The 24,286-nt window shown below is 50.7% G+C and overlaps 3 protein-coding genes across 5 annotated transcripts; 1 reads left to right on the forward strand and 2 right to left on the reverse strand.

Annotated features, from left to right (window-relative positions):
• Positions 1 to 1,070: 1,070 nt before the first annotated feature.
• On the reverse strand, positions 1,071 to 9,102 carry NFKBID (NFKB inhibitor delta). Its single transcript, XM_066243664.1, has 12 exons — positions 8,719 to 9,102; positions 8,333 to 8,433; positions 8,094 to 8,154; positions 7,440 to 7,657; positions 6,982 to 7,172; positions 6,792 to 6,897; positions 6,535 to 6,681; positions 6,378 to 6,429; positions 6,137 to 6,285; positions 2,857 to 2,973; positions 2,360 to 2,524; positions 1,071 to 1,708 (listed from the first exon to the last, which is right to left on the reverse strand). Exons 1-12 carry the CDS (start codon positions 8,780 to 8,782, stop codon positions 1,655 to 1,657), a joined length of 1,425 nt encoding a protein of 474 aa, XP_066099761.1. The 5' UTR covers positions 8,783 to 9,102; the 3' UTR covers positions 1,071 to 1,654.
• Positions 9,103 to 11,689: 2,587 nt separating this feature from the next.
• On the forward strand, positions 11,690 to 13,538 carry HCST (hematopoietic cell signal transducer). Of its 2 annotated transcripts, none has more exons than XM_066243158.1 (4): positions 11,690 to 11,778; positions 12,558 to 12,581; positions 13,045 to 13,176; positions 13,404 to 13,538. In XM_066243158.1, exons 1-4 carry the CDS (start codon positions 11,736 to 11,738, stop codon positions 13,442 to 13,444), a joined length of 240 nt encoding a protein of 79 aa, XP_066099255.1. In that variant the 5' UTR covers positions 11,690 to 11,735; the 3' UTR covers positions 13,445 to 13,538. The 2 variants fall into 2 exon arrangements, with proteins under 2 accessions (XP_066099255.1, XP_066099256.1); XM_066243159.1 differs by having other exon boundaries at positions 13,407 to 13,538.
• Positions 13,539 to 13,682: 144 nt separating this feature from the next.
• On the reverse strand, positions 13,683 to 17,614 carry TYROBP (transmembrane immune signaling adaptor TYROBP). 2 transcript variants are annotated; one of them, XM_066242811.1, is made up of 5 exons: positions 17,480 to 17,614; positions 17,058 to 17,084; positions 16,902 to 16,940; positions 16,580 to 16,623; positions 13,683 to 13,913 (listed from the first exon to the last, which is right to left on the reverse strand). In XM_066242811.1, the coding sequence occupies exons 1-5, from the start codon at positions 17,538 to 17,540 to the stop codon at positions 13,848 to 13,850; spliced, it is 237 nt and encodes a 78-aa protein (XP_066098908.1). In that variant the 5' UTR covers positions 17,541 to 17,614; the 3' UTR covers positions 13,683 to 13,847. The 2 variants fall into 2 exon arrangements, with proteins under 2 accessions (XP_066098908.1, XP_066098907.1); XM_066242810.1 differs by having other exon boundaries at positions 16,806 to 16,940.
• Between the last annotated feature and the right edge of the window lie 6,672 nt (positions 17,615 to 24,286).

Below are 24,286 nucleotides of genomic sequence, written 5' to 3' on the forward strand. Positions count from 1 at the left end.
GTTCCATTCCCGGCCACAGCACACAGAAGTGCCCATCTGCTTCTCTATCCGTCCCACTCTCTTTTCTCTCTCTCTTTCCCTCCAGCAGCCAAGGCTCCATTAGAGCAAAGTTGGCCCAGGCAAAGAGGATAATGGCTCCATGGTCTCTGACTCAGGTGCTAGAATGGCTCCGGTGGCAACGGAGCAACCAGCCAGCCAGGCTGAGCACTGCCCCCTAGTGGGCGTGCTGGGTTGATCCTAGTCAGGCACATGCAGGAGTCTATCTCTCTGCCTCCTTGCTTCTCACTTCAGAAAAATGCAAAAAAAAAAAAAGTAAGAAAGAGATGTTGCGGAGCTCTTGTTAGTGTGGGTTTCTCCAGAAGCAAATGCTGAGGCAAGGATTTGTGATTATTTGGAAAAGGCAAACTTTGGCAGGGGAGACAGAAAGTAACACAGAAAAGGGAAAGCAGCCAACAAGCCAGAAACTGTAAAGAACTGGAGCTTCGCCTGACCTGTGGTGGTGCAGTGGATAAAGCGTCGACCTGGAATGCTGAGGTCGCTGGTTCAAAACCCTGGGATTACCTGGTCAAGGCACATATGGGAGTTGATGCTTCCTGCTCCTCCCCTCTCCTCTCTCTCCTCTCTAAAATGAATAAAGTCTTAAAAAAAAAAAAAAAAAGAACTGGAGCTTATTTCTGTTGGGGAACTTTAAGAGCCCGTTTACAACACACATCTTAGTTATCACCACAGAGAGGTGAGGGATATGGCATATTTACATACTATCTCCTATCAGTCACTGGTTGAAGGCTGTTAAGAGTAGGAAGTTGCATGAACTCCCTGACATTGAAGGCTCAGCATAGTCCTATCTGGGCAGCCAGAGGTTTGAGAATGCCCATGGGCAAAGTTTCATGTTCTGGCACTGGTTGTCAAACCACCCTATGTGGATAGGAGGAGTGTGACAGATTTGGACATGCACCCACAGTTACATGTTCCCACCCGAGCACATTTATCAAAACACCATTCCTCAGCCAGGTATCACAGCCACACCCTAACACCAATGCCTCCAGAAATTAGACAATGACAGTTGTGGTCCAAATTGAGTTTAATAGGGAGTTTCAAGGAGGGATTCGTTGGAAATGCAGAGGTCTGGGACAGGCCTGGTTGAGTTATGAATCAGAAAGCTGAAGGTCCTAGGAAACTATTCTAGGAGAGTCCTTCCTGTATCACAGGGTTAAGGACATGAGAAGGTTGGGGGTTCATCTTAAGAGCTCAATCTACTGGGCTGGTACTGGAAGCTGTTTCAGGATGCCCCAAGTACCATGTATGAGTAGTACATCTCAGGTTTAGGTGTGAAGAGCTATATTAGGGGAGGGGACCCCAAAAGATCCCAGTGGGGAAAAGGTTAGGAGTCCAGGGTGTTTCACAGAAACAATCAAGGGACCTCGATTTCACAGAAATCATCAAGGGGGCTCCTTATGGGTGGAGGAGGGATAGCACAACACCCCAAATATTGGGGACCCTTTACCATCCCAACAGCCACTTTGGGGTTTTAATGTAAGACCCCAATGGCAGGACTTTCCACATACATTATCATGGATTTGCAACATTAGCATACGCTGGCTGTCCCACAGGACGGTGGGGACTGGAAAATCAGTCCAGGTTCTGGGTTTGAGTCCTAAGAGGACAAGCCTGGGGGCGCCACGCGGCTCCTCTTCAATAGCTGCCGGAGCTGTGAACGAGACAAGGCAGGGGAAATCTTGTGAATGTTACAAGGAGAGATGAGGGAGCCACAGCTGGTGAGGTTGAGGGTTAAAGAAGAGAAGCTGAGTGGGGTCCTTTTGGTTTGAAGATCAGAGGTTCAGAGTCAAGATGTGAAGTTGGGGGTGAAGGTCTGGGTTCACACATCAAGAAAAGGCTCAGGAGCCAGAACTGGGGCTGAAGGGAAAGTTGTTGCTGGTTGGAGTTCCCACCTGTGGGTTTGCATTGAGGACTGGAGTTGAAGGGTGGAGACACGGGGTCAGAGAGGTCCTATTTGGGAGTCAGAAGTCCAACTTTGAGGTCAGGACTCAGGGTTAATGAAAAGGGATTTTAAGTCATACTTGGGTATCAAGGTCATATACCTTGAGGTCAGGATTCAGAAGTAGAGATCAACCCTGACTTTGAGATCAGGGTTGAAGTAGAGGTCAGGAGGAGTTACCATTGCAAGGTAAGGGATCAAACACCGGGGTAAGAGGTCATATGTTCAAGTCAGAGTAGAATAGGGGTCAAGGTCATCTTCTAAGATAACGAGTAACCCTCTAAGGTCAGGAATGTGTAGGGGCAGGCGTTTATGCTGGTACGTCAGAGGCCACCCCGAAGTCAGGGTGTGCTTAGCGCTCACCGCCTCAGGGCCCGGGCCAGGCCGCAGCAGGTGGACAGGCTGTTCATTCTCCAGGTTGCGCAGTGCTGGGTCTGCCCCGGCTGCCAGCAGGTGCCGCACTATGGCCTCCTGGGCTGGCCCGGGGGGCAGGGCGGCTGCCATGTGTAGGGCTGTGTTCCCATGGGCCTGGGGACAGTGAGGGGAGGACTGATGAGGATTCAGACTCAGTTAGCCAGGGCCTTCAACATCACACTTTATATTCTGCCACATCCACAGCGCATGTCTCCTTCACATCCACATCCCACACACACCCTTTCACATTCCAGACCCCTCTCTACCACCACATTCCATGCACCCCTGTCTACATCCTACCATCTCAATCTACATCCACATCCTACACAGTCCCCATCAAGGTCCATACAATGTCCCCTCATGGTCACAGCCCGTGGGACTCCCAACATCCCACTGCCCTCTGACCTAACCTTTCATAATCTGCACATTCTAGCCTGGGCCCCCACCTTCATGTTGACAAAGGCCCGCAGGTCTCCCTGTGGCAGCTCCAGCAGCAGCTGAACTAGGGTGGGGTTGGCGGCCTGCACAGCCAAATGCAGAACTGTCTTATTGCTCTTGATCTCCTGTGGGGAGGGGAACACAGCAGTCAGGCCAGTCCTTACACCCAGGCCCCTCCCACAGAGCCCAAGAGCCTTTAGAAATCCTGCCTCTCCTTAATAAGCATCCAGTACCTTATACCAGTGGTCCCCAACCTTTTTTGGGCCACGGACTGGTTTAACGTCAGAAAATATTTTCACGGACCGGCCTTTAGGGTGGGACGGATAAATGTATCACGTGACCAAGACAAGCGTCAAGAGTGAGTCTTAGACGGATATAAGAGGGAATCTGGTCATTTTTAAAAAATAAAACATTGTTCAGACTTAAATATAAATAAAACGGAAATAATGTAAGTTATTTATTCTTTCTCTGTGGCCCGGGGGTTGGGGACCACTGCCTTATACAGTTGTATGGGTTGTGCCACTCGCATCGTATAAATCACAGAACTTTACATTTGTGCCCATTTGTGCCAGCCTAAGTGTCTGAGAAAAAAGGCTCCTCTCCTAATCCTCCAAACATGCTCTCTGGGCTGGGAGCTTCCCTGGCCATCCTACATTCTATCAAGCACAGTAAAAGATACCCACATCCCACCTGGACTGGACTTTATTTACAAGGATGGCAGCTGAACAACATTAATCAGTGGGCTTAACTAAGCCTATATCCATTTCCATATTAAGCTTGTTCTCTTCATATTTTGAAGCAAATGAGGCCATTTTCCACAATAAAACTTTAATATGTGCCTTTAAAGAGTCTGTAATGATGACAAACATAAAAAATGTTGTCTATGTAGGGTAAAAAAACCTAGTTGGCTCACAAAATAAATTATGAAGAGAATACAGAGATGGAGGAGGAAGTTCTCATTTAAGAGTGACTTAAAAGACATCATTGCAATATGTGAGCTTTATTTGAATCCTGGGCCTTTTTTATTTTTTAATTTTTATTTTTTTTAAATTTTATTTTATTTTATTCATTTTTAGAGAGGAAGAGAGAGGATAGAGAGACACAGAGAGAGAGAAGGGGGGAGGAGCTGGAAGCATCAACTCCCATATGTGCCTTGTCCAGGCAAGCCCAGGGTTTCGAACCAGCGACCTCAGCATTTCCAGGTTGACGCTTTATCCACTGCGCCACCACAGGTCAGGCCTGGGCCTTTTTTTAATAAAAAAAAAATAAATATGTTACTTCAGAGCCAAACAAAATTTGAACACAGCCAGGATAACTGACATTATGAAATTGTTAATTTTTTTTTTTTTGTATTTTTCTGAAGTGAAAAGGTGGGGGATGGCCCTGGCCGGTTGGCTCAGCGGTAGAGCGTTGGCCTGGCGTGCAGGGGACCCGGGTTCGATTCCCGGCCAGGGCACACAGGAGAAGCGCCCATTTGCTTCTCCACTCCCCCCACCCTCCTTCCTCTCTGTCTCTCTCTTCCCCTCCAGCAGCCAAGGCTCCATTGGAGCAAAGATGGCCCGCGGGCACTGGGGATGGCTCCTTGGCCTCTGCCCCAGGTGCTACAGTGGCTCTGGTCGCGACAAAGCAACGCCCCGGAGGGGCAGAGCATCGCCCCCTGGTGGGCAGAGCTTTGCCCCTGGTGGGCGTGCTGGGAGGATCCCGGTCGGGCGCATGCGGGAGTCTGTCTGACTGTCTCTCCCCGTTTCCAGCTTCAGAAAAGAAAAAAAAAAAAAGGTGGGGGAGTTGGCAGACAGACAGACTCCTGCATGCACCAGACTGGGATCCACCCAACATGCCCACTAGAGGGCATTGCTCCACTGCAATAGGAGCCATTCTAATGCCTGAGGCAGAGGCCATGGAGCCCACCTCAGCCTGTCCTCAGTGCCCGGGGCCAACTTTGCTCCAGTGGAGCCTTGGCTGCAGGAGGGGAAGAGAGAGAGAGAAAAGGAGAGGGGGAAGGGTGGAGAAGCAGATGGACACTTCTCCTGTGTGCCCTGGCTGGGAAAAGAACCCGGGACTTCACATACTGGGCTGACGCTCTACCGCTAAGCCAACCAGCCAGGGCCTGTTAATTTTTTTTAAGGTGGAATAATGGTATTGAAGTGAAGAATTCTTAACTTTTAAAGACACAAATATTTATGGACAAAATTATATGCTTGGATTTACTTAGAAATAATATAGCTGAGTGGAGGAATAAATGGGGCAAGAGTAGTTATAAGTTGCTTGGTTACTGACGTTTGTTTGGTACATGGAGTTCATTATTCCGTAATTTGTGTCAAAATTCTTTAACTAAAACAACTCATAAATGTTTAATTCTCTCAGCTACCTTGTAAAGGAGCTACTGTCAGGGGAAAGAGGATAATATAATTGTTAAGAGCTCAGTTCTGGCCCTGAGCTGATAGCTCGCCTGGTTACAGCGTTGTCCCAAAAGACAGAGGTTGTGGGTTTGATTCCCCAGTCAGGGCACATACAGGAACAGATCAACATTTCTGTGTCTCTCTGAAATCTATTTTTAAAAAAGTGAGAAGCCTAACCAGGCGGTGGTGCAGTGGATAGAGCATCAGACTGGGACGCAGAGGACCCAGGTTCAAAATCCCGAGGTCGCCAGCTTGAGCACAGGCTCATCTGGTTTGAGCAAGGCTCACCAGCTTGGACCTAAGGTCACTGGCTTGAGTAAGGGGTTATTCGGTCTGCTGTAGCCCCTCCGTCAAAGCATATAAGAGAAAGCACTCAATGAACAACTAAGGTGCCGCAATGAAGAGTTGATGCTCCTCATCCCTCTTCCCTCCTGTCTGTCTATCCCTGTCTGTCCCTCTCTCTGTCTCTGTCATAAATAAATAAATAAATGAGAGAGAGAGAAAGAGAGAGAGAGAGAGTCCGATTCTGGGATCAGTTTACCTGTGTTCTAATCCCCTCTCTGACACTAATAAGCATAAGATTTTTGACACCTTATGACTCAGTTTCCTTATCAGTAAAATAGAGAAATAATAGCACCACATCAAAAGCTGTTTGTGAGAACTTAATAAATTAATCTGTAAAACTCAGTGCTAATGTATAGTACGTGCTTGATAAATATAAACTAGATCAGTAACATTATTTCCAGTTGACAAGAGGGGCACAGAGAAGTAAAGTGCTCCAGGACACAGTGGAAAGAGTCAAAATCGGGGTTTGTTTGGAGCCCCTGGACATCCAGGTGCCCCCATCCCACAAGCCCTTGTAGGGGCTGGCGCCCATAGCCCAGCTCACCTGGCTGGTGTGATCAGCACCCATGTGCAGCAACATTTGGACGCAAGTCAGCCTGTCTCGGGCCGGAGTACTCAACATCCGGGGACACAGGTCAGGTGGGAGCATAGCAACATTGAGGGCCAGGATGGCTGTGTGGAGGGGGGTGAGGCCTGTGGAATAGAGACAGTGAGGGCTCTGCATCTGAGCACTCATCCTGCCCAGCCCTATCTGCCACACTGGTCCTGCCCATAACCCAACTTACCCTCAAAATCTCTGGCTTCTAGGTCAACCTGAACCCCGGAGTTAATCACAGCCTAGGAGGAAGAGAAGGCAGAGTGTGGGGTTAGGGTCTCCCCAGGCCTCCCAATGCTGGAAGCCACGACCTGGGCAATCAGCCTACCCCACTGCCATAGCCATACCGAGAGGACTCCTGGGAGCCCATAGGTAGCAGCCATATGCAAAACAGAACGTCCTTGATGGTCAGTAGCATTGGCCTCTGCTCCCAGTTTCAGTAGATCCTCCACAATCAGGGGCTGGTTGGCAGCAGCAGCCACCAGAAGAGGAGTCTGCAGGTGATAGAGAAAGTCAGTCTAGGTCCCCAGCCCCCTCCCCTCTCCCAGGCCCCCACACCCTCTGCCCTCAGATTCAGGAAGAAGTCCAGGCCCCAGGCCCTCACCTTGCCCTTATGCTCACGAATGTCTAGATGTCTGTATATTCGGAACATCTCAGCTGCAGCATATGCTAACCAGCGCAGCCCCTGAGCTGCGAAGAGGTGCAGGAGCCTGAGGGCAGGTAGGGACAGCAGTGAGTACAGCCCAACAGCTGGACCAAGAGCCCACAGACACATGCCATTCCCTTGTACTCACGTGTCTCCCTCTTCATCCTGAGCCAGCAGCTGCTGTGGCCCTAATGCCCGCATATGAGCACGGGCTGTGTCCAGGGATGGTCCAGTGACCACAGGGGGCAACTGTGGAGGTACTGAGGGAAGTCCAGAACCTTTCCAGGATCCCATTTGTGGTAGGGGAGGGTCTACATAAAGCCGGGTATCCAGAGGGTCCTGAAGGGAGCAGGTGGTAGGGAGAGCCAGTCAGCTGAAGATTCCCTCTTCCCAACCCAACCCACCACACACACATATACATGTAGCACGCTAGGTAGAGTTGCTGTGTGTCCCCATTTGTGCCAAGTGAACTTGGACATTTGGGTCTTAGTTTTGGCCATCTAAGGAATAGGATCCTAACCCAGCCCTCGATATCTCAGAATGCTGCATGAAGGCAAATGGGAATTTAGGGGGCCCTTCAGCATCTGTCCCGACTCTGTATCTCACCTCCATCCCCAGTGAAAATGGATATGGCTGCCCTGGATCCGAGTGTGGGCAGAAGTCAGAAGTCAGGAAAACTTCAGCAGCAGAAGTAGGGTAAGAGTAGGGGCCGTCTGGGTAGGCAGCATGCGTGTTGGGGTTCCAGTCTGGAAAGCCTGTGGCGGGGGCCAGGCTGCCAAGTCCAGAGCTCACAGTCTCCTGGTGTGCTGGGAAGTGAGTATGGCCTGCGTATGAGAGGAAGAGCAGGGGCAGGCCTGGTTATCAGAGCTAGGGAAGTCATAGGCAAGGCTGGAGGACCTGTGTGAGGACCTGGAGTCTCCCAAGGTACTGAAAGCTAGTACTTCTGGGATCTAGCATCCTGGGACACCACAGGGTTGGAAGGTTGGACTTCTGGGATCTGGACCCCTAGGATGCTGAGGTAGTGAGGACCTAGACTCCCAGAGCACCAAAAGGCTGGGGGCCTGGGTCTGTAGAACACCAAAGGACTGTGTGCAGACACTACTGGGCTGCAGAGAACTTCTGGAAGATTAAACTTCCACTGGGTCCCAGAAAGAATCAGGGCCTGACTCCTAAGTTTCCTAAAGTTCTAAGAGTTAGGATGTGACTCACTGAGGGAATATGGGCCTGGAAGCTAAAGAAACCAGGTGAGTTTCCACTTACCAACCTCACCTTCATTCACAGATGGGGGCAGGGGCTGGGCCAGGGGAGGTGGGAACTGTCCCTATAGAGACATAAGCAAAAAAGAACAGGTTGAAATTATCTGGAAATTCCTCAGCATTCATTCTCCACTTATAGGGTGTCTAAGTCATCTCTCATCAGCTCTGAGGACCCAGCAAGTCCCTGCCCAACAAAACATGGCGTCCTGAGAGCTGTACTGAACAGGGCTTCATGCGCCTCACCGGTGCCCCACCAGCGTCAGGCTGTTGCTGCCGGCGCCTCTGTTCTTCCAGGAGCTTTTTCACCGTCTGTGATGGGCAGTGGTTGCGGTCATTCCGGCTCACTGTGAGAAGGGGAAAGGGTAGTAATCAAGGGCCCAAGTTGGAGAGAGGAATGGAGGAAATTAGGGCGCCCTCCGCACACTCCCGCGCGGAAAAATTGGCACACTAATGCCTCCTGAGAACTCCAAAGCCAATCTAAGGTTTCAGGTGCGGGCGCCCGCCTCCACCATTTCCTTCCTCATGCTCCGCACTTTCCCCTCTGACCCAACTTTCCACCAGCGTCGTGGAAACTGAGGACAGAGGAGGAGGGTGCCCCCCCCAACCCTAACTTCCGTGAAAAATCCCACCCTCTAGATCTCCCAGTCTCGAGGCCTTCGCGGTTGTCTGGCATCGCGTCCTGGGTACGCACATCCAGGTTCCCAACGTCTCTCTGCCCAAGAAGCTACCCTAAAAATACTCTTTTCTCGCAAAATCAGGCATCCCCAGCTCCACTTCCGGGAACCACGAGTCAACAGCCCCCTAACTCCTCAGAGATCCAGGGCTCCAGACCCCATCCGCATCTTCAGACCTAGGAGTCCAGGCCCATCTCGCAGGAGTCCGGAAGCTTAGCAGCCCCTTCCCTAGGACCAGGAGTCCGAACCTTCAGCCTCCTCCTCCCTAGGACCTGGGAGTCCCAGTCCCCAGACGCCCCGTTCACACAACCCGGCAGGTCAGCAGCCTCAAACCTCACCCTTCCGAGTTCCGGCGGAGGAAGGGTTAAGGCAAGGAGCGCAGGCTCGGAAACAGCCCAGAAGCGACGCGCCGACGTCACGGCGCTCACGCAAGGGAATCTTCCATTTCCCTCTTCCTCTCTCAGGCCCGCCCCCCAGGTGTCAGGTTCGGAGGCGGGGCGCCCGGCCATGCTTGGCGCTTGTGGAATCCCCACACAGGGGGAATTCCTTCTCAGCTTCGGGACTTGGGGCCGGTGGTGACTCAGGAAGCCCCGGGGCGGGGGCAGTCACGGCCAGCGTGGACCCTGCGGCTGGGCGCCGGACTTTTCCCATTGAGACCCGAGAATGATTTTAACCAGCCACGCCCCCAAGGGCTCAATCCAGCCCGGCTTTCTAAGGGAAGGAATCCCGGCTGCCAGCCCCCTCCTCCCACAGGACCCACAGGTCAGGGCTCCCAGCCTTTTCACTCCCGGGACCCAGGATTCCAGACCCCAGACCCCCTACCCCAGGACCCAGGAGTCCAGAATCGCAGCCGCTCCTCTATCATGACCCCAAACCCCAAGCCCTGTGCTTCCCTCCAAACACTGGGTACTCTCAGTCGCAAGACCCAGGTCCTGATGCTCCAGCTCCGTCACTCAGGGCCTCAAGAGCCCGACTCCCATCCCCTCTTTCAAGAGCCCAGCAGGCCTCATCCCCCGCCCCTCCGTTACCTCGGGGATTCCGTTGCGTGGACTGCAGGCCCCCAGGGCCCCGGACTCGGCGCTGCGCCAGCCTCGCTGATAACCCGCGGAGCCGCCGCCGGGTCCCCGATCTTTTGTCTGGTCTGCCGCGAGTTTTTAAACGGGTCTGGCACCGCCTGTCCTTGTTAGGGCCCCGCCCACAGCCGGGGAGTCCCCGCGTCGCGCACTAGCGAGCCAAGGCTCTGCGTGAGCTCAGCTGACTTTGAGTGCCCAACTCCACAGAGTGTGGGAGAGCTGGGGCAGAGGCGTGTTAAGGTTGGTTGAGCGCCCCACCCCCGGCGCAGAAAAAAATATTGGGCCCCTTAAAAAAAAGAGATAGAGAAAATAAAAATACATGTTAATTTTATTTTTAAATAAATAAAAAATATTATGCACTAATAATGTTAAAATTGCATATATGAAACCAAACGGTGTCATTAGAAAAAAGTGTAAAGTTGGGGGTTTGTGCCTTCAGAAGTCGGGGCCTAGGGTGGGCGCCCTGTGTGCCTGCTGTTAAATCCGCCTCTGAGCTGGGGGACTCCCCATCTTGGGTCTGAAGGAAAACGACCTGGGATACTGGACTCCTGAAGGAGGAGGACACTGGGTACCTGGACTTATGGGTCTCTGTCCAGGGGATGCTGGAGACCTCGACTCCTGGGCTGGGGCTGGGGTGAGGGTAGTATTACTGGGTCCTGGCAGAGTAGGGACCTGGGAGTCCAGACTTTCTGGTCTCCAGGAAAGGTCTGTAGCTGGAATGATAAATTTCTCCCTTTTCCCCACATCACCTTCTCCTTTTTCAGGGGTCAGTTCATTTATTCATCATTTAAAATAATGTATTACTGAAGGGGAAGCACTTTGCTGTGAACTAGGCTGACAGAAATTGCCACCCTCAAGCTGACTGACATTTCAGGGAGAGGCTGTTATCAGTTCCCATCTTGGTGACTATCCACAGCACTGACAACATTAATCACACTTCTTCCCTGTTGTCAAGAATCCATGCTCTCGCCTGACCTGTGGTGGCGCAGTGGATAAAGTGTCGACCTGGAAATGCTGAGGTTGCCATTTCGAAATCCTGGGCTTGCCTGGTCAAGGCACATATGGGAGTTGATGCTTCCAGCTCCTCCCCACCTTCTCTCTCTGTCTCTCTCTCCCTCTCTGTCTCTCTCTCTCCATTTCTCTCTCTTCTCTAAAATGAATAAATAAAATAAAATTAAATTAAATTAAAAAAAAAAAGAATCCATGCTCTCCTGTTGGTTCTCCCCCCTCAATTCTCAGTTTCTCTGGCTGTTTCCTCCTGGTCAACCATTCTTGGGGGAGGGAGGGTTCTCCATCTGTACTCACTTCCTTGGCAATCTCATCTAGTTTCGTGGCTTTAAATACTATCCATAAGCTATCAACACTCAAATTTACATCTCTGGGCAAGGCTTAAACCCTGAACTCATAAAGGCTGCTGTGGTCATTCAACTTCTCCACAGGGAAATCAGGCATTTCCAATTCAGTGTACCCAAACCTCTGGCACTCACCCCCTCCCCCAAACCTGCTTCCCCTCTCCATCCTGTCAAAGGATGCTCCATCTTTCAGTTGCTTAGGCCAGAAGATTTGGTCATCATGAATCCCTCTCTCCTGCACGTATCCTATCTACTCCATCAACAACTTTTGTTGGCTCTACCTCCAAAATCTTCCCAGGATCTCCCCAGTGCCCACACCCTGTTACTTGTCATCTCCCACCCAGATAATCAGAGCTACCTCCCTAGACTCTGACCCTCCTCTCAGTTTATCCCCAAAGGCAGTCGCAGGGACCCACCACTCCTCCCCCCACACAGACACAGGAAGCTGTTGGTCTTCCCACCACCAGTGTGACATCCGCTTTTAGTACCTCTCTACTCCCCCACTGTTTCTCAGAACCTCTTTGGACCAAAGCCCTTTGCCAGAATCATGATCCCTCCAGGCCGCATTCTGCTCCTGCTTTTGCTCCCAGGTAATGCCAGTAGAATTGGGGGGAAGGGGGAAGAAGAGTGGAAGGCCAAGTATTTGTGAAATGGTGTCTTGGGTAGCACTGAAGGGAGGGATGCTGAGGGAAGATCCTTCTCCCAGTGCCCTTTCCCTTCCCTTCCTGGAGATTCATTTGGCTTCAGTGCCTGGATCTTTGGGAAGAGAAGCTGAGTTCTAGAGCGCCTGCCTGTTAATCTTCCCTTCTCACTGCTGGGTCTCTGCCTCTTCTGATTTCCTGTCTTTCTCTGCTTCTCTGGGGGCTCCTCTCCCATTTGGCCCTCTTTCTATTTTTTTTTAACTGAGAGAGAGACAGAGAGATAGAGAGAGAGAGTGAGAGGGACAGACAGACAGGAAGGGAGAGAAAGATGAGACGCATCCATTCTTCGTTGCGGCACCTTAGTTATTCATTGATTGCTTTCTCATATGTGCCTTGACCGGGGAGCTCCAGGAGAGCGAGTGACCCCTTGCTCAAGCCAGTGACCTTGGACTCAAGCCAGCGACCTTTGGGTCATGTCTATGATCCCATGCTCAAGATAGCGACCCCACACTCAAGCTGGTGAGCCTGCACACAAGCAGGCAACCTTGGGGTTTTGAAGCTGGGTCCTCAGCATCCCAGGTCGACACTCTATCCACTGCGCCACCGCCTGCTCAGGCTCTAGTTTTGATCTTTTGGAGTGGAGCTTACTTCTCAGGATATCACCTTTCCCTGCGTTCTATTTTGGGAATTACCTCTCCCCACTGATTACCTTCCTTCTCTTTCCACAGTGGCTACAGCTCAGATAACCCCAGGTGAGAAATCAACACTCCTTCCCTTTGCCATGCTACTTCAGTTACTGTTTCCTTCCCTAAAGGGTGGCTTGAGGATCCTGGCATAGCCTCATGGCTCTCCAGGTCACCATCTCCAGGTCACCTCTTATCTCCAGATTGGAGCCTCCAGATGGTCTGCAGTCCTCTCCAGCTCTCCAAATCCCCATCTCACTGCCCTCTTCACCAAACTGAAGACCCAGGGACTCAGCCAACCCCCAGCGTCCCCCTTCGGGAGTTCCTACTATGCCCAAGTCACAGCATATGTCTCTCTAGGACGCAATACACCAGACTCTGGATTTCCATCTCCCTTTTTATCCCCCAAGTGTCCACCCCAGGGAATCTGGGTCACCTCTCAAGGACTTCCTTTGCCCATATGCCCAAAGAACAGCCCTGAAAGCCTGGAACCCCTCTCAGTTTCCTTCTCGTTTTGGCCCCCGCCCTCCAGGTTCCTGTTCTGGATGTGGGCCCCTCCCCCTGCCACTCCTAACAGGCCTTATGGCTGCTGATGCAGTGGTGTCTCTGCTAATTGTGGTGGTGGTGTTTCTGTGTGCCAGCCAACGGAACAGGCCCACCCAAGGTGAGGGCAGGGACAGGGCAGGGCCTGGAGTGGGGGTGGTGTCCCTAGGGAAGAGTTCCCCAGGGCGGGGTCCCTGGGGAAGCCCTGGAGGCGCTGCTGGGGAAACCCTGGAGGCGCTGCTGGGGGAACTCCTGAGGAAACCCCTGAGGCAGGGGGTCCCCGGGAAGGTGGAGATGTGGGTGGGTGGAGGCTGGTCAGGCCTCATGTTTTCTCTCCCCCACCCTCAGAAGATGGTAAAGTCTACATCAACATGCCTGGCAGGGGCTGACCCCCTGGAACTGGGACACTCTCATTCTGGATTGTGTGTGATGGCACAGGAAACCCACTCCCCCATTTGGGTTGGAATAAAACAATTAAAATACCTCTTCTTCTAATTTTTCCTGAAAGAACCCAGGGTCCCCAAAGCCTCCCTCCCATTTAGCTGTTTCTAGGTCCATGACCTTCCCTCTCAGAATGCCACATATCCTCATCTCCTCAGCCCAAGGATCTGGAATAATTCAACAGTGTTTTGTGCTCCGTGTTTATTTGAGGGCAGGAGTGGAGGAAAATCTGATCTCTCAACGGGGGCACTCTGTAGATCTGTATCTTGGTGGGAACAGGAATAGGGTGCTAGTTAGGCATCAGGAATGACTGGATCCAGGTATCAGGTTGTTGACTGCCATGGTTTGGGCTCACTTGTAATACTGCCTTTGTGTGTTGAGGTCACTGTAGACATCTGACCTCTGACCTTGGAGTTCCTGAAAAGATGGACAAGATGGGGGGCCATTAGTGGAAGGGGTCCACCAAGTAAATTTAAAACAAAATCCAACCTTCTTCCAGTGGCCTAAAAGGCCCCTTGGTGCTTTTTCAAACTTGCAATCATATTAGACATCTAGATTTTTATTCAAGTGCCTTCAGAATTCCTCTTTCTCCTCTGCCTCATCTCCCAGCCTCAGGGCCTTTGCACATACTGTTCACTCTCCCTGCAACACTGGTCCCCTAAATATCCCCCTGGATTATTCCTCACCCCCCCCTTCAAGTCTCAGTTCATGTCACTTCCACAGAAAGGCATTTCTTGATTTCCTCACCTGTAGTTTCTTCCCCCCACACCCCAGTCACTGTCACATCAGCATGCTTTATTCCTTCATGATGACTTCCAAAGTGATCTTTTCTTTTCTTTATTTTATTTACTGATTTTACAGAGAGAGGAAGGGGTGGGAGTGAGAAGTGACTCATTGTCGCTTTGCTTTAGTTGTTCTTTGATTGATTGTTGTATGTGCCTTGACCAGGCAAACCCAGGGTTCCAAACCAGCAACCTCAGGACTCCAGGGCAACCCTTTATCCACTGCAACACCACAGGCCAGACCCAAAATGATCTTGTTTGTTCATTTGCCTCTTCTGTCTCCCAGCTGGTATATAAGCTCTGCTGCTGCGTCCTCAGTATCTAGTACATATAAGCGCTCAACAAATAAAGTGGAGCAATACTTTGCCCTAATATTTCACTGCCCCCAGTAACTGGAAAACTGGAAAGCCCCTTCCTTCAGTCTTTTGGACCTCACAGAGCCAGACTCAAGATTCTTACACTTTACAAAGAGACTTTTTATCACAAATGAGGTGAGGCAAAGCAAAGCTGGTTTTGGACAAGTAAAACAGATTTCGGCCCTGGCCGGTTGGCTCAGTGGTAGAGCGTCGGCCTGGTGTGCAGAAGTCCTAGGTTTGATTCCCGGCCAGGGCACACAGGAGAAGTGCCCATCTGCTTCTTCACCCCTCCCCCTCTCCTTCCTCTCTGTCTATCTCTTCCCCTTCCGCAGCGAGGCTCCATTGGAGCAAGGATGGCCAGGGCCCTGGGGATGGCTCCTTGGCCTCTGCCCCAGGCGCTAGAGTGGCTCTGGTCGCAACAGAGCAACGCCCTGGAAGGGCAGAGCATCGCCCCCTGGTGGGCACAGCGTCGTCCCCTGGTGGGCGTGCCGGGTGGATCCCAGTCGGGCACATGCGGGAGTCTGTCTGACTGTCTCTCCCCGTTTCCAGCTTCAGAAAACAAACAAACAAACAAAAAAACACCCAGATTTCACAGAGCAGTGCTCACAGTTGCAGAAGGAACATCTATGCCCTCAAAAGACAGACATCATACAGAACCTCTGACATCATATCTATATGGCTGGTCTGTGTGTGTATCTTTCTGGGGAAGGGTCTGTTTGGCTTCCATCAGATTCACAGAGGAATTCATAACCCTCTAAAGGGTTAAGAATGATGTTGATAGCCTGATGAGTGGTGGCGCAGTAGATGGAGCATCAACCAGGGATGCTGAGGTTCAACCCTGAGGTCACAGGCTTGAGTGCAGGGTTGCTGGCTTGAATGCAGGATCAGCAACATGATCTCAAGGTCGCTTGCTTGAGCACAAAGGTCGCTGGCTTAAAGCCTAAGGTTGCTGGCTTAAGTCCAAAGTCGCTGGCTTGAGAAAGGGGTCACTGGCTCAGCTAGAGCCCCTCACCCGTCTGCCCCCATCAAGGCACATATGAGAAGCAATCAATGAACAACTAAAGTGTCACAACAATGAGTTGATGCTTCTCACCTCTTTCCTCTCTCACTTTCTCCCTGTCTCCCTCTCTCTCTCTCTTACTCACTCTCACTCTCTCTCACATCAGTAGAAGGAGAAAAAAAGAATAATGTTGACATAGGTAAGAGGTAGAAAGACGCCTCTATCTACATCGTAGTTCTTAAGAAGGGTTCCAAGGATATTTGCACCACTCCTAGATTGTATGCACAATTTTGTATTTTTTTATTTATTCTTTTTTGAGAGGGGAGGGGAGAGAGAGAGAGAGAAAGAGAGAGAGAGAAGGGGGAGGAGCAGGAAGCATCAACTCCCATATGTGCCTTGACCAGGCAAGCCAGGGTTTTGAACCGGCAACCTCAATGTTTCCAGGTTGACACTTTATCCACTGCGCCACCACAGGTCAGGCAACAATTTTGTATTTTTTGCTTGGATTTTTCTAGGAGTCTCAGCTTTCACCAACTTTTCAAAGAATACAGGATCCTAACACCCCACGTCTGCCTCCAAATTCTAGAATTCCTCTCTTTAGAGTTAACAAACAGGACTGAATTATATCCTCTGCCCTGATGAGAGCTTCTCCCAGAAATCATCCTGTCCTGGCCCAGGCTTTTCCAGAATAATTTGGAGGCTGCCTTCTAGCTAAGGCAAACCATCTCTATATTTCCGCTCCACACATTTTAAGCTGAGCATAAGGGCATGATTGATCATTAAAATTTGTTTTGGACAGATGGCCCATTAGTCTTCACGGTTTTGAGAGCTGCTATGAAAATGGCTTTAGGGTCCTATGTTCTAGAGGGACTTGAAGGGGGGTGTTTAGGACAGACACCCACAGGGCAGAAATGAGATAGAAGGAAGAGAAGCTGGTTTCTTTACCTGATAAGGTGACTCTGTCTCAGTGATGCGCTGTTTCCGGGTCACTGCAGGGAGTGGGGAATGTCACAGGGTGCAGAGACAGACAAGGTGGTAAATTGGGATTATTTGGTTAATGCAAAATCAGCCCCTCCATCACCATCTCCTTGGATGGTTGTGACTTGGGAACTTAACCCACCCCTCCAGGCAAGTCCTCAAAAGTGTCCCATCCCCTTCCAGCCCCACTCACCCTCCACGGCCCCTCGCCCTCTAGGGACCAGCCGGCCCAGAGAGTACACAGCCAGGGCGATGAGGAGGGTAAGCACCAGGTCCCCCAGCACGATACCTGCCAGCACACCAGGGCTCACCACGGAGCAGTTGCATTCTGGGAATGTATGTGGCACAAGGGTCAGGGGAGGTCAGTGGGAGTTAGTAATTTGAAGGAGGCGTCAGCAAGGGGAGGGTTGAAAAAATATGGGAAGAAATGAGGTCTTAGGCCTACCGATCTGGGCCTGGACAGGGCTGAGGCCTGAGGAGAGAAAAAGAAGGTAAACTGGACTGTGGCGCTATGACTGAAGGGCGGGCATGGGAGCTGCGGAAGGTGAGTCCTGACAGCCAGGGCTAAGGGTGGCGAGCAACCTCTGTCTTTATGTCAGACCTGTGGCTGACATAAAGGCCACTGGACTCTGTTACTTCAACACAGACTTGTCCTGTTACAACAGCTTTAGAATCCCCTCCCCCTGCTTCTACCGGAGGCCAAATATTGTGGTCTCAGGTTCTAGGAGAGACCCATAGGGCTTGGGGGGCTGGGGACCTGCTCCCATCTCAACCTTCCTCTTTGGTTCTCTCTCTCCACCCTGTTCCCTACCTTGCCCCAAGCTGAGCCAGAGATTCAGAAGGCAGCTGCAGAAGCCCCCAACTCACCACCCACAGTCAGAAGGAGAGACAGGAGCCGGAGCTTGTTGGAGGGTACAAGGCCCCCCATGATGCAGGCGACACTGCTGGATACTAAGTCCAAGGGCCAGCAAGATGTGGCCACCAAGTGAAGGAGGAAGTTTGAGGTGGGTGGTGGCAGAAGGGAGGAGGGGACAACAGGGGAGGAGAGACAGACACAAATAACACCAAAATGAATCAGGCCCAGACACCCCAAGGGCAATGCTATAGCCCCCAGTGGCTGGACATGAAGGGCCAAGGGTACATACATCAGTTCAACCTTCATCTCCAATCAGAGGTCAGACATTGTAACAGAAGGGTCAGTGGCTGGCTATGATTAAAGCCAGCTCTGCCTCTTTCTGGCTGGGCAACCTTGAGCAAATCACTCAACTTCTCTGAGCCTCAGTTTCCTCATCTATAAAATGGGGAGTAAAATAGTACCTAATTTATAGGGAGTTGTGGGATCAAATGAACTAATGTTTCTAGAACAGGGACTGACATTTGTAGCTTTTTATAAGTGCAAGCTTTAATTATTAGATAATCAGAACCTTGTGATATTTATAGCATAGCCCATCAGGATATAAACACTAATAACTAAAGTGTGGGAACTATGTCCTAAGCATTAAGTCATTTAACCCTTACAACATCCTTCTAAAACAGATAGATGCTCTTATTTATTTATTTATTTATTTATTTATATTTGAGAGCGAGAGAGACAGAGACAGCCAGATGAAAAGCATCAACTCTTAGTTGCATCACTTTAGTTGTTCATTGATTGCTTTCTCATATGTGCCTTGATCGGGTGGTTGCAGCTGATCCAGTGACCCCTTGCTCAAGCCAGTGACCTTGGGCTTCAAGCTAGCAACCTTTGGGCCCAAGCCAGTGACCATAGGGTCATGTCTATGATCCCATGCTCAAGCCAGCAACTTCAGGGTTTCAAACCTGGGCCCTCAGCATCCCAGGTTGATGCTCTTTCCACTGCGTCACTGCCTGGTCAGGTATAGATGCTCTTATTATCCCCATTTTACAGAAAAGTAAAGACATTTGTCAAAGGTCACATAGCAAATAAAGGTGGAAAATGAAACTCAGGACCCCAAAACAGATATTTGACCCTTAGAGAAAAAGCAAAAAGAGCCAAGATAAAAGAGAGAAGGAGGAACGGATGGTAAGATAAGAAAGAGGGAGAGGAACAGACATTAGCACAGATACACACAACGCAGACACAAGATTGGGGGGTGGGGTGAGGCAGGTAGAGGATAATGTGGCGACTACTTGGCTGGGCTGGGCTGCCCCCCAAATGAGGAAGTTGCTGGGAGGATTAAGAGACACCACCCAGGAGGAGACAGGGACTTCTAGCCTTCAGCAGGAGGTGCTGGGAAAGGAGGAACCTGAGGTTAGGACACTGGGGGATGGGCCAGTGACAGGAAGCTCCCTTCCCCCATCCAAGCGTCACACCCCACAGCTTCCTGGGCCTAGGCTAAAGAGAGAAAAGAGGAAATGGGATGCTGGTCATGGGACAGACTCACAGGGCCTTTTGCTGGGGGTGGGAGTGGGGAGGGAGATGGGAAGGAAAGGGGAGGGGGAAGGAAGGAGGGGGGAGGGGGGAAGACCTGGAGTCTGGAGGACAGTCAGGGCCCAGCCAGTCCAAGACAGCACTAGCTGCTGACAAGGAGGAAATTCTGACATTAAATTACAGAAGGCCAATGGGTAGAAGGAAGAGACAAGAGAACTTAATTAATAATTGAAGGGCAAAAGCAACAAAAGACTGCTGACATTCTTGAATGTACGTTGAATTAATTTCCAGCAGGCTATTTCTTCACTTATCCAGTGATAGCCAGCCACCAGGCACCAGACACCACCAGGCACCGCCATCCGTAGACGTGGCTTCTTGTTTACACGTGAACTTTGCGTAACATTGTCCACAACCAATCCAAAGGAGCAAATATTTTTTCTTACGGGCAATGCACCTACCCCAGAACTAACCCTGCTTCCACTTCTGCCACCCTCTTTATCTGTAGTCAATGTAAATTTTCTAAAAACAACTTATATTTTTCTTCTCCAAACTCATGTATAAAAAGAGCCCCATAAACTGAAGGACAGGGACATGCTGTCTTCTCCATGCAGCCGTGCTGCTGGTGGTTTAGACTCACGGCCCAGAACCTCGTCCTTTTCTGGCTAGCATTTGGCTCAGTGAACACTTTCTTTCAGAAAAACTTTCATCTGTGAAAGATTTTTAACACTGCTAATGTTGTAAAGTAGTGTACTTTAATCCACAGATTACACAGAGATACCAAGGCAGGTTACAGAAGAAATCTTTGAGGAGTTTATTAATTAGCCAGTGTATGGCCAGGAGCCGCCATCATGACCATTCACATGCAGGTTCCCATTGGATTCGGGCAGACAGTAAAGAAATGGCGGAGTCGGAGGATGGTGGTGAGCCATTCTGTTTATTGGTGTCTCACCAAGACAGGCAAGCCACAAGAGAAGCCAAGGGAAAAGCAGAAAACCAGCTTTTCCCATGGAAGGCAAGGGATCAGGGAGGCCCCTGCAATGGTGATAGCAGGAACCCAGAGAGCGAGCCCCCACTCTGTCCCCATTTTATAGTGTAGAAATCAAAACCTTTTTTAAAAAAAAAAAAATTATTTATTGACTTTAATGAGAGAGGAAGAAAGAGAGAGAGAGAGAGAGAGAAACATTCATCTGTTCCTGTATGTGCCCTTACCGGGAATCGAACCAGCAACCTCTGTGCTGCAGGATGATGCTCTAACCAACTAAGCTATCCAGCCAGGGAGAAATCAAAACCTTTAATCCAATATACAAATAAGGAAGTCTCTGATACAAAGTCACTTATCTGAGGCATAAATGGGATTCCTCATAAGAGTGCACCACCCCCTATCATGCAACAGTCAAGGGTGTGGGCAAAAGCTTAGTTTTAAAACTAAGCCTTAGGCTATAATAACTTTGCCAGCTTACAGCCTGTCCCCCACACCCAAAGCAAGCAAACATATATGTCATATTTAAAAACTTATTTGACCAACATTCCACCCCTTTTGCTCGCTTTACAATCTAAACCACAGGTATCTTCCATGATGGTCACTGTGCAAGGAGTGGGGTACATTGCATAAACAGAAACAGTACCAACTACAGCAATAGGATTAACAAATCAAAAACTATGGGCGAGCCCTGGCCGGTTGGCTCAGCGGTAGAGCGTCGGCCTAGCGTGTGGAGGACCCGGGTTCGATTCCCGGCCAGGGCACACAGGAGAGGCGCCCATTTGCTTCTCCACCCCTCCGCCGCGCTTTCCTCTCTGTCTCTCTCTTCCCCTCCCGCAGCCAAGGCTCCATTGGAGCAAAGATGGCCCGGGCGCTGGGGATGGCTCTGTGGCCTCTGCCTCAGGCGCTAGAGTGGCTCTGGTCGCAACATGGCGACGCCCAGTATGGGCAGAGCATCGCCCCCTGGTGGGCAGAGCTTCGCCCCTGGTGGGTGTGCCGGGTGGATCCCGGTTGGGCGCAGGCGGGAGTCTGTCTGACTGTCTCTCCCTGTTTCCAGCTTCAGAAAAATGAAAAAAAAAAAACACACAAAAAAACAAAACTATGGGCGAAATGAGAGAGCTGTCAGTGGCACCAAGAGAGGCAAATCTTTTCCCTCTGGAAGAATACAGGCCAGAGTTTTGTCTGCAGACAGCACCGTAGCTGGTACCAGAGGCCACCCTGAGCGGGCATACCAAACCTTAATGGCCAAGTCTGCCACAAAGTGGTATGTCCCCAACTCATGGCTTAGCAGATCCATCATGTTAGCCATAGAAGGAACAGCAGCATGCAAAGGGGGAACAGCTTTATTAAGTTCTCTGTAATCTACTGTCATTCTACAGGTTCTGTCTGGTTTGCGCACAGGCCATACTGGGGAGATGTAAGGACTGTGTGCTGGCCGGATGATCCCCACCGTTTCTAGTTCGAGGATTGATCCTGTGACTTCTTCATAACCACCTGGCAGGCGGTACTGCTTGGTGTTAGTCACACACCGAGGGATGGGTAATTGCAAAGGGGAATGTGATGCGTGTCCCCGCAATACTGCCTTCACAACCCTGATCTGCAGCTGGAACTCCCCAGCTATAGTTTCCAACCACAGTCCTTGCAAGACATTTACCCCCAAAATATATTCAGGAATAGGAGATACATACACCTTATATGGCTTAAGAGGAAGTCTTCCTATCCCCAATGGAATAGTTATTGGCTTCACTGGAACAGTTTGGCCCCCATAACCATCAATGGCCACTGGGGTACCAGCAAACTGCTCTGGGTTCCCATAGACGAGGGAACATTCTGCACCTGTATCCACCAAGGCCCACACCCGTTGTACATTGGAAGGGGACCAGTGGATAGCCAGTTCCACGTGTGGCCTCCGGTCCCCGCCCATCCCTGTTAGACGGGTCCTGGCATATGCTATATGCTTAATGAATGTTAGTTACACTGCTCACAAAAATTAGGGGATATGTCAAAATGAATACGAAGTGTTGAAATATCCCCTAATTTTTTTTTCTTTCTTTTTTCTTTTTTTTTGTATTTTTCTGAAGCTGGAAACGGGGAGAGACAGTCCGACAGACTCCCGCATGCGCCTGACCAGGATCCACCCGGCACGCCCACCAGGGGGCGACGCTCTGCCCACCAGGGGGCGACGCTCTGCCCACCAGGGGGAGATGCTCTGCCCCTCCAGGGCATTGCTCAGTTGCGACCAGAACCACTCCAGTGCCTAGGGCAGAGGCCAAGGAGCCATCCTCAGCGCCCGGGCCATCTTTGCTCCAACGGAGCCTCGCTGCGGGAGGGGAAGAGAGAGACAGAGAGGAAGGAGAGGGGGAGGGGTGGAGAAGCAGATGGCGCTTCTCCTATGTGCCCTGGCCGGGAATCGAACCCGGGACCTCTACACGCCAGGCAGACGCTCTACCACTGAGCCAACCGGCCAGGGCTATCCCCTAATTTTTGTGAGAAGTAAATATATTATTGTTATTGTTATAGTACTTCAAGGCTCACCTTGATAAGAATCTTCCCTCAACCTCAGCCTCAGCATCCTGATCTGGTCCTCCTAGCTTCCACCAGCTCATGCTGTCCCCAGATTACAGTCTAATAGCTGGCACACCTGGGCACCATCCAATTAGAACAGGTCTGGCCATAGGCCTGGATAAGAGTCCTGTGCTCCTCTTTAGTTCCTGAGATGTGGGGAAGTCCAAGGTGTCCCAATGGAATAGACCGAGGAGGTGACAGATATCTGTGGGAGGTGGCGTAGAGGCATTTTAACCAATAGAGGAGTGTTGGTCAAATAAGTTTGTAAATATGATATATATGTTTGCTTGCTTATAGTTTGCATTGGGTGTGGGGACAGGCTGTAAACCGGCAGGGTCGTTATAGCCTAAAGGCTTAGTTTTTTGTTTGTTGTTTCTTTTTTGACAGGGAGAGTCAGAGAGAGGGAGAGATAAGGACAGACAGACAGGAAGGGAGAGAGATGAGAAACATCAATTCTTCGTTGCAGTTCCTTAGTTGTTCATTGATTGCTTTTTCATATGTGCCCTGACGGGGGGGGGGGGGGGGGCTACAGCAGACCGAGTAACCCCTTGCTCAAGCCAGCGACCTTGGGCTCAAGCTGGTGAGCCTTGCTCAAACCAGATGAGCCCGCACTCAAGCTGGTGACCTCGGGGTCTTGAACCTGGGTCCTCCACATCCCAGTCCGACGCTCTATCCACTGTGCCACCGCCTGGTCAGGCACCTAAGGCTTAGTTTTAAGACTAAGCCTTTACCACCCTTTTAATACTAAGATCTTTTCAAAACTAAGCTTTCCCTACACCTTTGACTTGTTGCATGATGTGGGGTGGTGCACTTTCATGAGGATTCCCATTATGCCTCAGATAAGTAACTTTGTATCAGAGACTTCCTTGTTTGTATATTGGATTAAAGGCTTTGATTTCTACACTATAAAATGGGGCAGAGGAGGCCATGCTGGAGATGAGCAGAGAAAGGCCACGTGGAGGAGAGGAGAAGCAGCCAAGATGGCGGAGTGCTGAAGGAGAAGCCAGTTAGTGCAGAGTTTGTGCAGAGAGAAGGAGATGGGGAACAGAGGTGAATAAGGCTGGTAAGGTTAGAAACCTTTGATTCTAGGAAACTCGAATAAGTCTTTGGGAGCCCTGAATGGAAAGGGAAGTGTTTTCCCACTGTGTGTATTTTTTGCCCACTGGGTGCAAGCTAGGATTAAAGCTAATGGCTCACCAGTTCTTGGCTCCATTGTTTCATTACCATCTGTCCAAATCAAATACGAACCTGCATGGGCCAGGTAGCTGTGATGGTGGCCGTGGCTACTGGCCATACATTTGGCGTAGTCTGTGGCAGGATTCAATACAGATCGGTAAGGATCCACCACCACCTTTGAGTGGTGGAGTAGAGAACTGGTTGCTGTTATGGTTCCCCATGGCTGTCCTTTTGGGGATCGTAGGCTGGCTGACTTTTACAGCCATGCATGAGGAAACCAAGAGCTCTGTGGAAGAGGCTGCCTGGGACCTGCAAACCGAGCAGTGGAAAGAGCTGGAGAAAACGTGGGAGAAAGAGATGCCGACCCTGGAGCTGTAGCAAGCACCAGATGAGGCCGACCAGGTTTGTGAGATTCGCTTGGAAATGGAGCAGCCGCTGGAGAAGGAATCACAGGTTCATGAGTTGCAGATTGCCCTGGATGTTGTGGAGAGCCAGCAGTGGCGGGAGGCCAGGGCTGAGGCCCGGGCCGGGGCTGCAAGGCCCACAGAGCAGAAGGTGGCGGTGG

Source organism: Saccopteryx bilineata, chromosome 9, assembly GCF_036850765.1.
Source record: "Saccopteryx bilineata isolate mSacBil1 chromosome 9, mSacBil1_pri_phased_curated, whole genome shotgun sequence".
NCBI lineage: Eukaryota > Metazoa > Chordata > Mammalia > Chiroptera > Emballonuridae > Saccopteryx > Saccopteryx bilineata.